Source organism: Rhinoderma darwinii, chromosome 6 (genome assembly GCF_050947455.1).
Source record: "Rhinoderma darwinii isolate aRhiDar2 chromosome 6, aRhiDar2.hap1, whole genome shotgun sequence".
Classification (NCBI taxonomy): Eukaryota; Metazoa; Chordata; class Amphibia; order Anura; family Rhinodermatidae; genus Rhinoderma; species Rhinoderma darwinii.
Genome location: NC_134692.1, coordinates 128,708,503 through 128,721,994, shown reverse-complemented (window position 1 = coordinate 128,721,994; position 13,492 = coordinate 128,708,503). Strand labels below are relative to the sequence as shown.

Genomic DNA, 13,492 nt, shown 5'->3' with positions numbered 1-13,492 from the left:
AATAAATATTCATCCAAGAGCGATTACCCATAAGCCTTTCTTGCTTGGTGCAAGGGCAACAGAAAAAAACTATAATTTAATGGCACACCGGTCTGTTTATGCACAATGTAAATATTTATGATATATGGCACCAACATATTCCATAGTGCGGTACACAGATTTAGTTCCTAACAATCTAATATCCCTGTCTCAGACTCACTAGCAAAGCCAACGAATCTATCAGTGTGTTATTCATACTCTTCTTAATTTTAAAAGGATCACTATAAAGCCTTGTTCACACAGTGCAGATTTTGCACACCTTCTTATATATATTTATTCAGTTCAGGCTCCGTTCCTGGCTTTAAAAATACATGCAAAGGCTGCATCAAATGTGCACTGTGTGAACAAGGTCTTAAAGAGGCTCTGTCACCAGATTCTCAAACCCCTATCTGCTATTGCATGTGATCGGGGCTGCAATGTAGATAACAGTAACGTTTTTGGTTTTTTTTTAAAACGTTCATTTTTGGCCAAGTTATGAGCTATTTTATATATATGCAAATGAGGTTTGAAATGGACAACTGGGCGTTTTTTTTTCGTTACGTCCAACTGGGCGTGTATTGTGTTTTTAACTGGGCGTGTTTACGTGTATGACGCTGACCAATCAGTGACCAGTCAGCATCATACACTCATCTACATTCATTTACACAGCAGCGATGTGCAGCCACATAAACAGAGATTAACGTTACTGCAGTGTCCTGATAATGAATACACATGAAATCCAGCCTGGACGTCATGTGTATTCAGAATCCTGACACTTCTGAATCCTTTCTGTGAGATTTCTAGCAAGCCACGCGTAATCTCGCGAGATTACGGAGGTAAACGAGATTTCGTTTCCCTTGCTGGAAATCTCACAGAAAAGATTCAGAAGTGTCAGGATTCTGAATACACATGAAGTCCAGGCTGGATGATCATGTGTATTCATTATCAGGACACTTGATTAACGTTAATCTCTGTTTATGTGGCTGCACATCGCTGCTGTGTAAATGAATGTAGAGGAGTGTATGACGCTGACTGGTCACTGATTGGTCAGCGTCATACACATAAACACGCCCAGTTAAAAACACAATACATGCCCAGTTGAACATAACGGAAAAAAAACGCCCAATTGTCCATTTCAAACCTCATTTGCATATATATAAAATAGCAGAGAAAGGAGAAATAGGATCCAGCGCTAGGTAGCGTTAAAATGGAATATCTGTTCCAAGTTTAATGGAATAAGTTAAAAGGAAGTCCAATTGTGTGTAGTCCTGGGTGTGTAGAAAGTAGAGGTGTAGTATCCTCGGGGCCTACGCGTTTCGGACGACTGCCGCGTCCTTAAACTTGGCTTTACACAATTGGACTACACACAATTGGACTTCCTTTTAACTTATTCCATTAAACTTGGAACAGATATTCCATTTTAACGCTACCTAGCGCTGGATCCTATTTCTCCTTTCTCTGCTTGCCTTGCCGTGTGCCGACACGAGGATCCGGGCGCTACCCACGACACACCGGAGTGTGCCAGGTGAGCTGGAGGTTCTCTCCCCATTTTCTATATATAAAATAGCTCATAACTTGGCCAAAAATTAAAGTTTTTTTTAAATAAAACACGTTACTGTTATCTACATTGCAGCGCCGATCACATGCAATAGGAGATAGGGATTTGAGAATCTGGTGACAGAGCCTCTTTAAGCAGTAGCCTCATGTTCTGGATAGGAAATGTCCATCAGGTATAGGGATCGATAATCTCCATTCTCAATTACATATATGCTGTACATACTGATACACCCGGGGTATACAGAAATCACCATCACCTGGGGCTGGGCAATTAATCGAAAAATAATCGAAATTCAGCACAATTACTCGACGTCATCTTGCGAATTTTGGTGTTATCAATTATTTTTTCCCATTTTGAAATGTATCTGCATCTTCAGGACGCAGATACAGTTGAATCCAATGGTAGAGCAGGAGGCCGTAAGGTCCCTACTCGACCATTCACTATGTATTGACATCATCTCGCATCTCTGCGCCGTGCCGCAAGGACCAGAGATGGATCACCTCCACTCGTCATTGAAACTGGGTTAGGGGAGTATTTGTATTATTATTTTTATCAGACACTATTTCGGGCAGCTGTGGGGGCATTATACAGCGTAGGGGGGAGCTGCAATGGGGGACTTTATACTGTGTGGGGTGAATATATGGGGCATTATACTGTGTGAGGGCAGCTATAGGGGGTTATACTGCGTGGAAGTCAGTTATAGGGGCATTATACTGTGTAGAGGGCAGTTATGGGGGTATTATACTGTATGGTGGCAGCTATGAGGAGAATTATACTCTGGAGGGCAGATATAGGGGGCATTATACTGTGTGGAGGCAATTATAGGAGCAATATACAGTGTGGGGAGCACTATAGGGGCAATAAACTGTGGGGGGCAGTATCGAGGTATATTATATACAGTAGTATACAGCAGGCTCAGGGGATATATATTAATTCAATAGCGTAACATACAAATAGGGGTGTGGCATGCATAAAGGGGTGTGGTCTAAATAATTGTTCAATAATCCTAACAGAGGTTACATGTTCAATTAATCGTGATTTTGATTTAGGACATAATTGCTCAGCCCTACCATCATCCTACATTAGGAAATAGATGAGGTCAGTTGGCTGGTGCTCTCACTGATATTCTCTACCTGCTTATAACCCAAGACCCGGCAGAATTATTGATCACACCCCAGGCGGCAAATAATCTAATAAAAAAGGAACGGACTGATGTTTTCTATCATGGTGCTCTGCTGCCATCTAGTGGGGGAGTTAATGAATGCAAAAAATAAAATTTTCTGGTCTAAAAAAGTAAAAAACATTGGCGCACACCATATTTGCGCTTAAATTTGCGATTTTTCTCTCCTCTTGCTACTTCTTTTTTTTTAACCTATATTCATCAAATGGGTTACACAGGATTAGAAAAATGGCAGCTTTCTGCTAGAAACAGCACCGCACCTTATCATGGGTTGTGCCAGGTATTGCAGCTCAGCTCTATTGAAGTGAATGGGACAGGGCTGCAATACCACACACAACCTGTAGATGGGTTGTTTTTAGAAGAATGCTACAATGTTTTTCTAACCCTGTACAATTCGATTCAATTCTGGCAAACCCATTTAAAGGGAATTTTCTCATAAATACGGGATTGGGACATAAGGACATGATAGAGGGGATGCCTCACTCAGGACCCCCCTGTATGAGCCAGAGTGGAGGGCCACTAAGTAAGAGCGGAATTCGCTCAGGCGGATCAAACCCATCAATGTATTATACGGTTAGCCATTCATTTAAACCGCCAGCATGAAATACTACAATTGTATGGCTAGCCGAGGCTTTCACCAGCAATAAGTGCTGATAGGTTCACCATCAGTTTTCATTTCTTTATATGGGGGTGGAGGAGCCACATTTAATTTAGTATAAGTAGAAAATTAAAGGATTTGAGGCCACTTTTATTTTGTTATTGCTCTAATACATCTTAAAAAAAATGTGGCAACTTTGCAAATCTTGATTAACAGTATTCTACGGTTTGTATACAGCTCCTGTGCAGACCTATGTGTCTCCATGGTTACATATACAAGCTAACCCTGTGTAATCTGATCCTGCAGTCATACTCCTTTCCATCCGTCCCCTACTTATTACTAACCTATGAAAGAGGGAGTATGAAGGGGGAATGACCGCAGGTTCATGGTTGGTTTTGCAGTCGGTTTGCATGGAGACATAGCTCTGCATGGGAGCTGTATACACAAACCAAAGTTTCTTCATTTTAGATGAATTGGAGCAACAACAAAAAAATGTTTCTGAAGTTCGTCATCTCCCTGTGAGCAGTGATGTAGTTTCCAGTGTTTGTGGTGTCAGGATAAGCGTTTACCTCTCATCTGTGTAGTACTGAGCACTGTCTGAGACGCTTCGTGTCTTTGTTGGATATCGTTGAATAATTTATTCTGTACAATTGTTTGTATTCACAAAGCAAATCAATAGGTGAAGGAGAGGTTTGTGAGTGAACCACAGAGCAGGAAACCACCGGCGTTCTCTATGGAAGACACAATAACGATATTAACCTCCAGAACAAAAACATAAATATAACACAGAACACACTAAAGAGCATACAGGCCGACCCCAGCGCCCCGAAGTAACACACACAGCGGAGGCGGCCATGACTAACACAATAGAGAGCCGATCACTAAACCTCACCCTGAAGCTTCACCAACCTGCCATAACCGTGCACACCTGTCCGCAGCTTCACCAGCCTGCCATAACCATGTATACCTGCCCCCAGCTTCACCAACCTACCATAACCGTGCACACCTGCCCCCAGCTTCACCAACCTGCCATAACTTTCTATACCTGCCCCCAGCTTCACCAACCTGCCATAACCGTGTTTACCTGCCCCCAGCTTCACCAACCTGCCATAACCTTCTATACCTGCCCCCAGCTTCACCAATCTGCCATAACCTTCTATACCTGCCCCCAGCTTCACCAATCTTCCATAACCGTGCACACCTGCCCCCAGCTTCACCAGCCTGCCATAACCATGTACACCTACCCACAGCTTCACCAACCTGCCATAACCGTGTATACCTGCCCCCAGCTTCACCAACCTGCCATAACCATGCACACCTGCCCCCAGCTTCACCAACCTGCCATAACCGTGCACACCTGCTCCCAGCTTCAGCAACCTGCCATAACCGTGTACACCTACCCACAGCTTCAACCTACCATAACCGTGTATACCTACCCCAAGCTTCACCAGCCTGCCATAACCGTGTACACCTGCCCGCAGCGTCATCAGCCTGCCATAACTGTGCACACCTGCCCCCAGCTTCACCAGACTGCCATAACCATGTACACCTACCCACAGCTTCACCAACCTGCCATAACCGTGCACACCTGCCCCCAGCTTCACCAATCTGCCATAACCGTGCACACCTACCCACAGCTTCAACCTACCATAACCGTGTATACCTGCCCCAAGCTTCACCAGCCTGCCATAACCGTGCACACCTGTCCCCAGCTTCACCAACCTGCCATAACCGTGCACACCTGTCCCCAGCTTCACCAACCTGCCATAACCGTGCACACCTGCCCCCAGCTTCACCAACCTGCCATAACCGTGCACACCTGCCCCCAGCTTCACCAACCTGCCATAACTGTGCACACCTACCCACAGCTTCACCAACTTGCCATAACCGTGTACACCTGTCCCCAGCTTCACTAACCTGCCATAACCGTGCACACCTGCCCCCAGCTTCACCAACCTGCCATAACTGTGCACACCTACCCACAGCTTCACCAACCTGCCATAACCGTGTACACCCGTCCCCAGCTTCACCAACCTGCCATAACCGTGCACACCTGCTCCCAGCTTCACCAACCTGCCATAACTGTGTACACCTACCCACAGCTTCAGCAACCTGCCATAACCGTGTACACCTGCCCACAGCTTCAACCTACCATAACCGTGTACACCTGTCCCCAGCTTCACCAACCTGCCATAACCGTGTACACCTGCCCACAGCTTCAACCTACCATAACCGTGTACACCCGTCCCCAGCTTCACCAACCTGCCATAACCGTGTATACCTGCCCCCAGCTTCACCAACCTGCCATAACTGTGTACACCTGCCCCCAGCTTCACCAACCTGCCATAACTGTGTACACCTGCCCCCAGCTTCACCAACCTGCCATAACCGTGTACACCTACCCATAGCTTCAACCTGCCATAACCATGTATACCTGCCCCCAGCTTCAGCAACCTGCCATAACCGTGTACACCTACCCACAGCTTCAACCTACCATAACCGTGTATACCTACCCCAAGCTTCACCAGCCTGCCATAACCGTGTACACCTGCCCGCAGCGTCATCAGCCTGCCATAACTGTGCACACCTGCCCCCAGCTTCACCAGCCTGCCATAACCGTGTATACCTGCCCCCAGCTTCACCAACCTGCCATAACCATGCACACCTGCCCCCAGCTTCACCAACCTGCCATAACTGTGCACACCTGCCCCCAGCTTCACCAACCTGCCATAACCGTGCACACCTGCCCCCAGCTTCACCAACCTGCCATAACTGTGCACACCTGCCCCCAGCTTCACCAACCGGCCATAACCGTGCACACCTGCCCCCAGCTTCACCAACCTGCCATAACTGTGCACACCTACCCACAGCTTCACCAACCTGCCATAACCGTGTACACCTGTCCCCAGCTTCACCAACCTGCCATAACCGTGTACACCCGTCCCCAGCTTTACCAACCTGCCATAACCGTGTACACCCGTCCCCAGCTTCACCAACCTGCCATAACTGTGTACACCTACCCACAGCTTCAGCAACCTGCCATAACCGTGTACACCTGTCCCCAGCTTCACCAGCCTGCCATAACCGTGTACACCTGCACGCAGCTTCACCAACCTGCCATAACCGTGTACACCCGTCCCCAGCTTCACCAACCTGCCATAACTGTGTACACCTACCCACAGCTTCAACCTGCCATAACCGTGCACACCTGCCCCCAGCTTCACCAACCTGCCATAACTGTGCACATCTACCCACAGATTCACCAACCTGCCATAACCGTGCACACCTGCCCACAGCTTCACCAACCTGCCATAACTGTGCACACCTGCCCCCAGCTTCACGAACCTGCCATAACCGTGCACACATACCCACAGCTTCACCAACCTGCCATAACCGTGCACACCTACCCACAGCTTCACCAACCTGCCATAACCGTGTACACCTGCCCCCAGCTTCACCTACCTGCCATAACCATGCACACCTGCCCCCAGCTTCACCAACCTGCCATAACCGTGCACACCTGCCCCCAGCTTCACCAACCTGCCATAACCGTGCACACCCTTCCCCAGCTTCACCAGCCTGCCATAACCGTGTACACCTGCCCGCAGCTTCACCAGTCTGCCATGTATTTGCCAACCTATCCCAAGACTCACCAGTCTATCATGTATGTGCAAAAGCTGCCCTTGGCTGTAGCAACCTGCCAAAACTGTGCACACCTGCCCCAGCCTGCCATAAATGTGTACACCTGCCCTCGACTTTACCAACCTGCCATGACTATACACACCACCTATTGGGACAGAGGAGGAAAGGACCTGACACCAGACTTCATAACTCTAAACAAAAAATTTGTGTCACAATTTAGTGTTTGGGGGAAAGGGGCATTGGGGCTGACAGTGCTGTCAGGGTAAAACTTCTACATATCTCCCACAGACCTCTGGAAAAGTTAACACAGGGCACACACCATCACTAGAAGGGGGCGCTCTACTTCAATCAGGACAATTCACTTTTACAGCTCAGGTTACACAGACGTCTGATGATCTACAGCAGGACCAGTATACAGTGCCCGCCACAGCGTCCCCAAGTACAGTGACAACAGCAGTGTCCCCCATAGCAGTGTCCTCCATAGCAGTGTCCCCCGTAACAGTGACTGCCACAGAGGTTTGCTGCTAAAAAACTGTGTCAGCCACCATGCCCCAAAAACAGCATCAACAGTGATGGCCAGTTATTTCAAAATATCAGCAGCAGCAGTGCCCCCACAACGGTGATAACAGTGCTCCCATAACAATATCAGCCACAGTGCACAGTGCCCCAAAAACAGTGACAACCATAGTGCCCCCAGAAGTGACAGCCACAGTGCTACTTTTGCCTTGCATTATTTTTGATAACTATCCCCCATTGCTCAATACGTTGGAACTGCTACCAAAGCTCAAAGCTGACTCCACATATTTCGCCCCATGGGAATTGTATGAAGTTTGCTCCATTCAGCAATGCAATTATTTATTTTAGGACAAAGATGCTGCAAGAAAGTCAGATCCTGCAGATGGAGTTTGTTTTCCTAAGTGACACTATTTTTCAACGTCCACTAGGTGACGCTGCGACGTTTCTTTTTGGCTTCTCTAACACACTGAACGATGTTTTTCTGTTATTTCTCAATAAAGCTAGCGAGAGTTGAAGATTTTGCCGCAAGTGTTCCTGGGATTCGTAGTTCGTCGGCCATATCTGCTAAAGTGAGGCTCGCTGTGACTGTAGGAAGCCTTGTGTGCAGAAGCGGGGAAGTGTGGCTGAAGAGAGGAGGAGCTGGAGGTGAGCTGACCTCGGAGGGCCCCGGTCGTACCACACGTCAGCGGGCAGGCTTTCTTTTTATTTTCTATGATTGACATACTACGCCACTACTACATGTCCCAGCATTCCCCTGGTAGTACTTGCAGGGTATTCTGGGAAGTGGAGCACAATTTATGGTCAGCCTGCACAAGCGTTGCTTTGTTCTAGCTGTGTAAAACAGCTCAGGCGGATACTAGTTGTGTGCTGAACCTATACAAGTTCTTTGGGGGAAATTGCTTACATTACAATCCCCTAATATGATGCATTTTGGGGAATTTGCCTTGTTATAATGTACTTTTGCTAATTTGAGCTTTCTGACAGACCACGTGACTGGAGTTTTTAAAGGGCCAGTGATCCTTTTTATACAGGGTGCAGTGTACCCGTGCCCAGGAGACTGCGGAAGGGGCATTAGTGCCCCCTGACACTTAAAGGGAACCCATCACCTCCCCTGACGGGTCTGTTTTAGTAAATACTTGTAATTCCCCATGAAATAACAATTCTGGGATGTATTTTTGTAGAACTCTGTCTTGTGCCGTTCCTCTGTTATTCCTTCTAGAAATGTATAAATAAATTGACAACTGGGTGTTACCATTCTCCTGGTCAAAGGGGCGTGTTCCTCCACAGTCTCACTCTCAGCACTGATTGGACATTGTCAGTCTGTGTAGGGACACACCCCCAACTGGTAACACCCAGCTGTCAATTTATTCATAAAGTTCTAGGAGGAATAACAGAGGGACGGCACAACATAGAGTTTTAAGAAAATATGTTCCAAAATTTTTATTTCATGCGGAATACAATTATTTACTAAAACAGACATGTGAGGAGAGGTGACAGGTACTCTTTAACAGGATGGCAGTGGTATAAGCACAGTTCAGGTTCCCAGGTAAAGGTTGTTTTTCACACGTCTGAAAGGGCCCTGCAACATCTGCAATTATATATTACAAATCTGTATTCCTATTGATTCCAGTCTATGGGGAACATTTATTTTTAGTGTACGGCCCTTTAAAAGCTCCCAGTCATCCTGCATGTGTTCTATCAGGATTCTCCGCTAGTAATAGTGGGGGTAGTAGTTCTGACATTACCATACAATCACTTATGTTATAGAATGGGCTCCTCGGCGCACTGGAGAACACGTCTAGGACACAGGAGTGATCCCTGTCTCTATACCCTGTGCTTATCCAAACTGCTCGGCAGAACAGGGTAGGCTGGGACGTGCAGTTCTCCACGCCAGTACTGGGGATATGTACGGTTCCAGGCAGCCGCTTCTTTGCGGATTGTATTTGTCTCTACAGGGCAGAGCTCTATAATAAACCTGATGCTGCAGCTTTTCTCCCTACGGAGCTCTTCGGTTCTCTATGGAGAATAATAAAGTTCTAGACTAAGATCTCATGCACATGGCGGTAATAAGTCTCCGTTTTGTACGGAGCAGTAAGGGCTCGTTCAGACGAGCGTAATACTCGTCCGTGTGCTGTGCGTTCAAATAACTCTCAGCACACGGACCCGTTCATTTGAATGGGGCTACTCGCACACGCGTGTTTTGACGCAGCGAGTGTCAGTTGCGTGAAACTCGCTGCACGTCCTATATTCACCTAGTCGCCCATTCATGTCTATGGGTGCGTGAAAACCACGAACGGCGCACGGACGACATCCATGTGCTGTCCATGTTTCACGCATCAAATACATAGAAAGCAGAGAAATAAATGTAAAAAAAAAAAAGAATGGACGTGATAAACGCATGCCACACGCAGAGCGCACTGATGCCACACGCAACGCACACGGACAAGAAATGTAGGAAAAACGCAGGTTTTTTTATTTATTTTTTTACGCGTGCAAATCGGACACTCTCGTCTGAATGTAGCCTAATAGGGCTGCCATAGTGGTGCGTGAGGCTGTACCTCCGTGTGCCTCCAGAGCAGCAATTCCCTGTACATACGGCATCTGACGGAGCTTACCGGGATTTAATTTATTATTTGCGGAAAACTCGTGGCACGTTCCACCAGATGCCGTATGTACAGAGCATTGCTGCCATGACGATACGTAGCTCTGTACATATAGCACCCGATTGAACCTATATGGCCGCACACAGAGGCCATACTGGTTGTGTACTAGGGAGCTGTATAGCATCCGCGCACCCAGCTCTGCCGAGCGCAGAAGGCCTAAAGCTACAGCTACCCTATAACGTCGGTAACAGTCCATAGAAATACATTTTGGTTTTCTGTTCACACTTTGATCCTTCTGATGGAGGTATATGTCAGGAGAATTTTCTCGAAGTATACCTGACGGAAGGCTGCTACCTATATAGGCATACAGTGGCATACATGTCCCATAGATGTGCAGTATATGTTTTTTTTACTATATGCGTGGAATAGCGTCGTCTTCTACTCTATTCCAGATATGCCAACACGTACCGGCCCAGTGTATGCCAAAACAACACTTTTTTTGGTATACGTTTGGTGAGGGTGCTCCATGGATACATTCAGAAGCGTGAACAGATCCTTAGATTGGTCCATACTAAATGTTCAGTGATTCAAAAGTTAGAGAAAACTTTTTTCCCCTCATAACGTAACATGAAAGTTGCATTTACATTCCACATAATGTCACTTTCTACGAGGTGAAAAGCTAGAGCTAAAATGTAAATTGACATGACCTTAAAGGGAACCTCCCGCAAAACTGATACACTGTTATGCTGGATGCAGGGCCTGAGGGGGCGGAGCATGACAAGTGTTCTCTCTTTGGTGTTCTTGGAATCCTTGTGTCATGCTCCGCCCCCTCAGGTCCTGCTCGAAGCATATCTCAGTGTATCAGTTCTGCCCGGAGTCTTTCTTTAACAAGGTGTGATGAAAAGTGGCTGAAGCTGTACAAATTGTTCCCCAGACGTACAACGAATGTTGCTTTATAGCCCTAATACATATGTCTGGACCTAAAATAAATTTTTTATTTTTTCATATTTTCTCGTGATCTAGAATGAATACACCAGTTGCAGACGTGAAGCCGGTTGTCGTATCCAAACAAGCAGAAGAGGCCATCAATGGAGTGGTCACACAGGTGGTCTGCACCGCGTTCACTGACCACATCCTCGTGCTGGTGACCCAGTATGGGAAAATGGGAACATTAATCTCTGTTACTCCAAACATGGTGACCGGTGACCTGGGGAAACCCACGTTGACCACCAAGGTCCTCCTAGGATGTGATGAAGTAAGCGGTAGCGGACAGCAGAGTAATGGAGACCTGAGTCATCCAACCCTACCGAGAAACCATGGGGGACTCCTGTCCGTCTTGTATCACTATAATCCCCTAGTATATATGTATTAACAATTAATAGTAGGGAATGATGTACAGGAACTACTAAGACTCTATTCACATCTGCGTCGGAGGCTCCTTGCCTCCGTCGCAGAGCCGGTGAGAAATTCTGGACAAAATAGTGATGCATGCTTCGCTACTTTATCTAGTAAAATGACGGACACTATGAAGGAAACCCAACCCAACGGAACCCATTAAAATCAATGGGTTCCGTTGGGCGCAGTTTGTGTCTGTCATGTAACGGATCCGGCACTTACGGTTTTGGTTGTTCTGCACTTATGACCTAACAGAACAATGGAAAACCAGAATGCAGATGTGAACGAAGCCCAAGCAGCAGTAAAGACTACGCTCTACACCACCTGTATTCTGTGAATAGAGAAAGTTTTCTCAGGGGTCTGACCGGCAAAGACTACCACCACCATAAGTGGCATCTATATTCTGCCGATAGTGACTGGAATGACTTGTGAGGGGAGGGGATTCTGCATTGATCCATTACACAGTCACGTCTGCCAGGGGCATACATAGAGATAATAGGGCAACATTGCTAAACTGGGCTCCACTCCCCACTGAGTGCTGCGTAAAATGTACTATTTATTAAAGTTAATCTCCACCAGTCCGTTTTGGATCCAAAATTCTGTACTGATTGATTTTATAATATATCTACAGGAGAGCTCCGTTTTTCTGACTTGATAAGAATTATATTTCTGGCTGAATGCAGCCACCACTAGGGGGAGCTAGCTAAATATGGATTGATACAGCTAGTATGGAACTCAATGGGAGCTGTATAACTCTGTGAGTTCCCCCTAGTGGCACCTGCAGTTAGTTCCTATGACCGCGTCAGGGCAAGCAGTTCAGTGTCCCTCAACCTGCACAAGTGCACGAAACTAATATTGAGCCCTCTACCACCATATTTCCAGGCAGAACCGATACTATGTTATGTCCAGTGCAGAGCCTAAGGGGGCGGGGCATGACACAAGGATTCTGTCGCTGTGACATGCTCCGCCCCCTCAGGTGCTGCACTAGACATAACACAATGTTATATTCTGGCCTCTGTCTTTTCTTAGTCATGCCCATCAGGGGAGATAACAAGTTTGCAACACAGAAAATATCTAGTTCGTATACTTGTACCTGTTGCTCTAAGATCAATTCATGGCAGACTGTCCCTCCAAATTCAGAACACTTGGAGGACCTTGAATGTATAAAGAAGAACAAATTTTTTTGCGTCCGATATGAATTTAACTTGTTTTTTATATTTCCGCAGCCCCTTATTCACGTTTGTGCGAAGAATCTGGTGAGCTTCGTGTCACAAGAATCCAAGAACAAGCCGGTGCTCTTGGCTGTGGCATTGAAGGACAAGGGTGCGAACTCTATTAAGACCCTGAAAGAAGTGATAAGGAATTGTCAGGTCTGGTGACCCTGGAAGATGGAGCTGGAAAATATTTAATCCCTGTGCCTATTAGTGCAGACTGTATATTGGGAACGGCGTGCACTGATCATTTTTACATGATCTACTGTATACTGATAGATTACTATCTGATCACTTATTTTTGTTTTTACTGAATATTCTATATTAAAAGGTGAAACTAGATATTCCGCAGTTGATTGATTGATTTTCCCACTGCATGGCCTGCATCACCTCTGATAACGGACGGGAGCATCTTAAATTGACAACTGCTATATTAAGGCTCCCAATGCTCCTGGCACAGTTACCATCATCTCGGTAGTTAGCTTTGTAATGTGGTGATCACCTTGCTAGGGGGGCAGTACATTTATTTTACTTGTGAAATGATGTAAACCCAAATAGTACTGCCATCCTATTTTTGTGGGTACTGATAGTACTGCCTCCTTGTCTCTCCCTGAAAACAATGTAGACACAAAGAGCACTTCCTCGTCATCACTCTATGTAAATCATGTAGGCAGAGATAGTACTGTCTACTTGTTGACGTACTTCTAGATAGTACTGCCTCCTTGTCTCGCCCTGTAAATGACGTAGACACAGAGAGCACTTCCTCCTCAT

At 46.4% G+C, this 13,492-nt stretch overlaps 1 protein-coding gene across 2 annotated transcripts; it reads left to right on the top strand.

Annotated features, from left to right (window-relative positions):
• Positions 1–8,031: 8,031 nt before the first annotated feature.
• PSMG3 (proteasome assembly chaperone 3) lies at positions 8,032–13,063 on the top strand. Of its 2 annotated transcripts, none has more exons than XM_075831420.1 (3): positions 8,032–8,157; positions 11,139–11,370; positions 12,737–13,063. In XM_075831420.1, exons 2-3 carry the CDS (start codon positions 11,140–11,142, stop codon positions 12,887–12,889), a joined length of 384 nt encoding a protein of 127 aa, XP_075687535.1. In that variant the 5' UTR covers positions 8,032–8,157; position 11,139; the 3' UTR covers positions 12,890–13,063. The 2 variants fall into 2 exon arrangements, with proteins under 2 accessions (XP_075687535.1, XP_075687536.1); XM_075831421.1 differs by lacking the exon at positions 8,032–8,157 and adding an exon at positions 8,201–8,269.
• Positions 13,064–13,492: the final 429 nt, after the last annotated feature.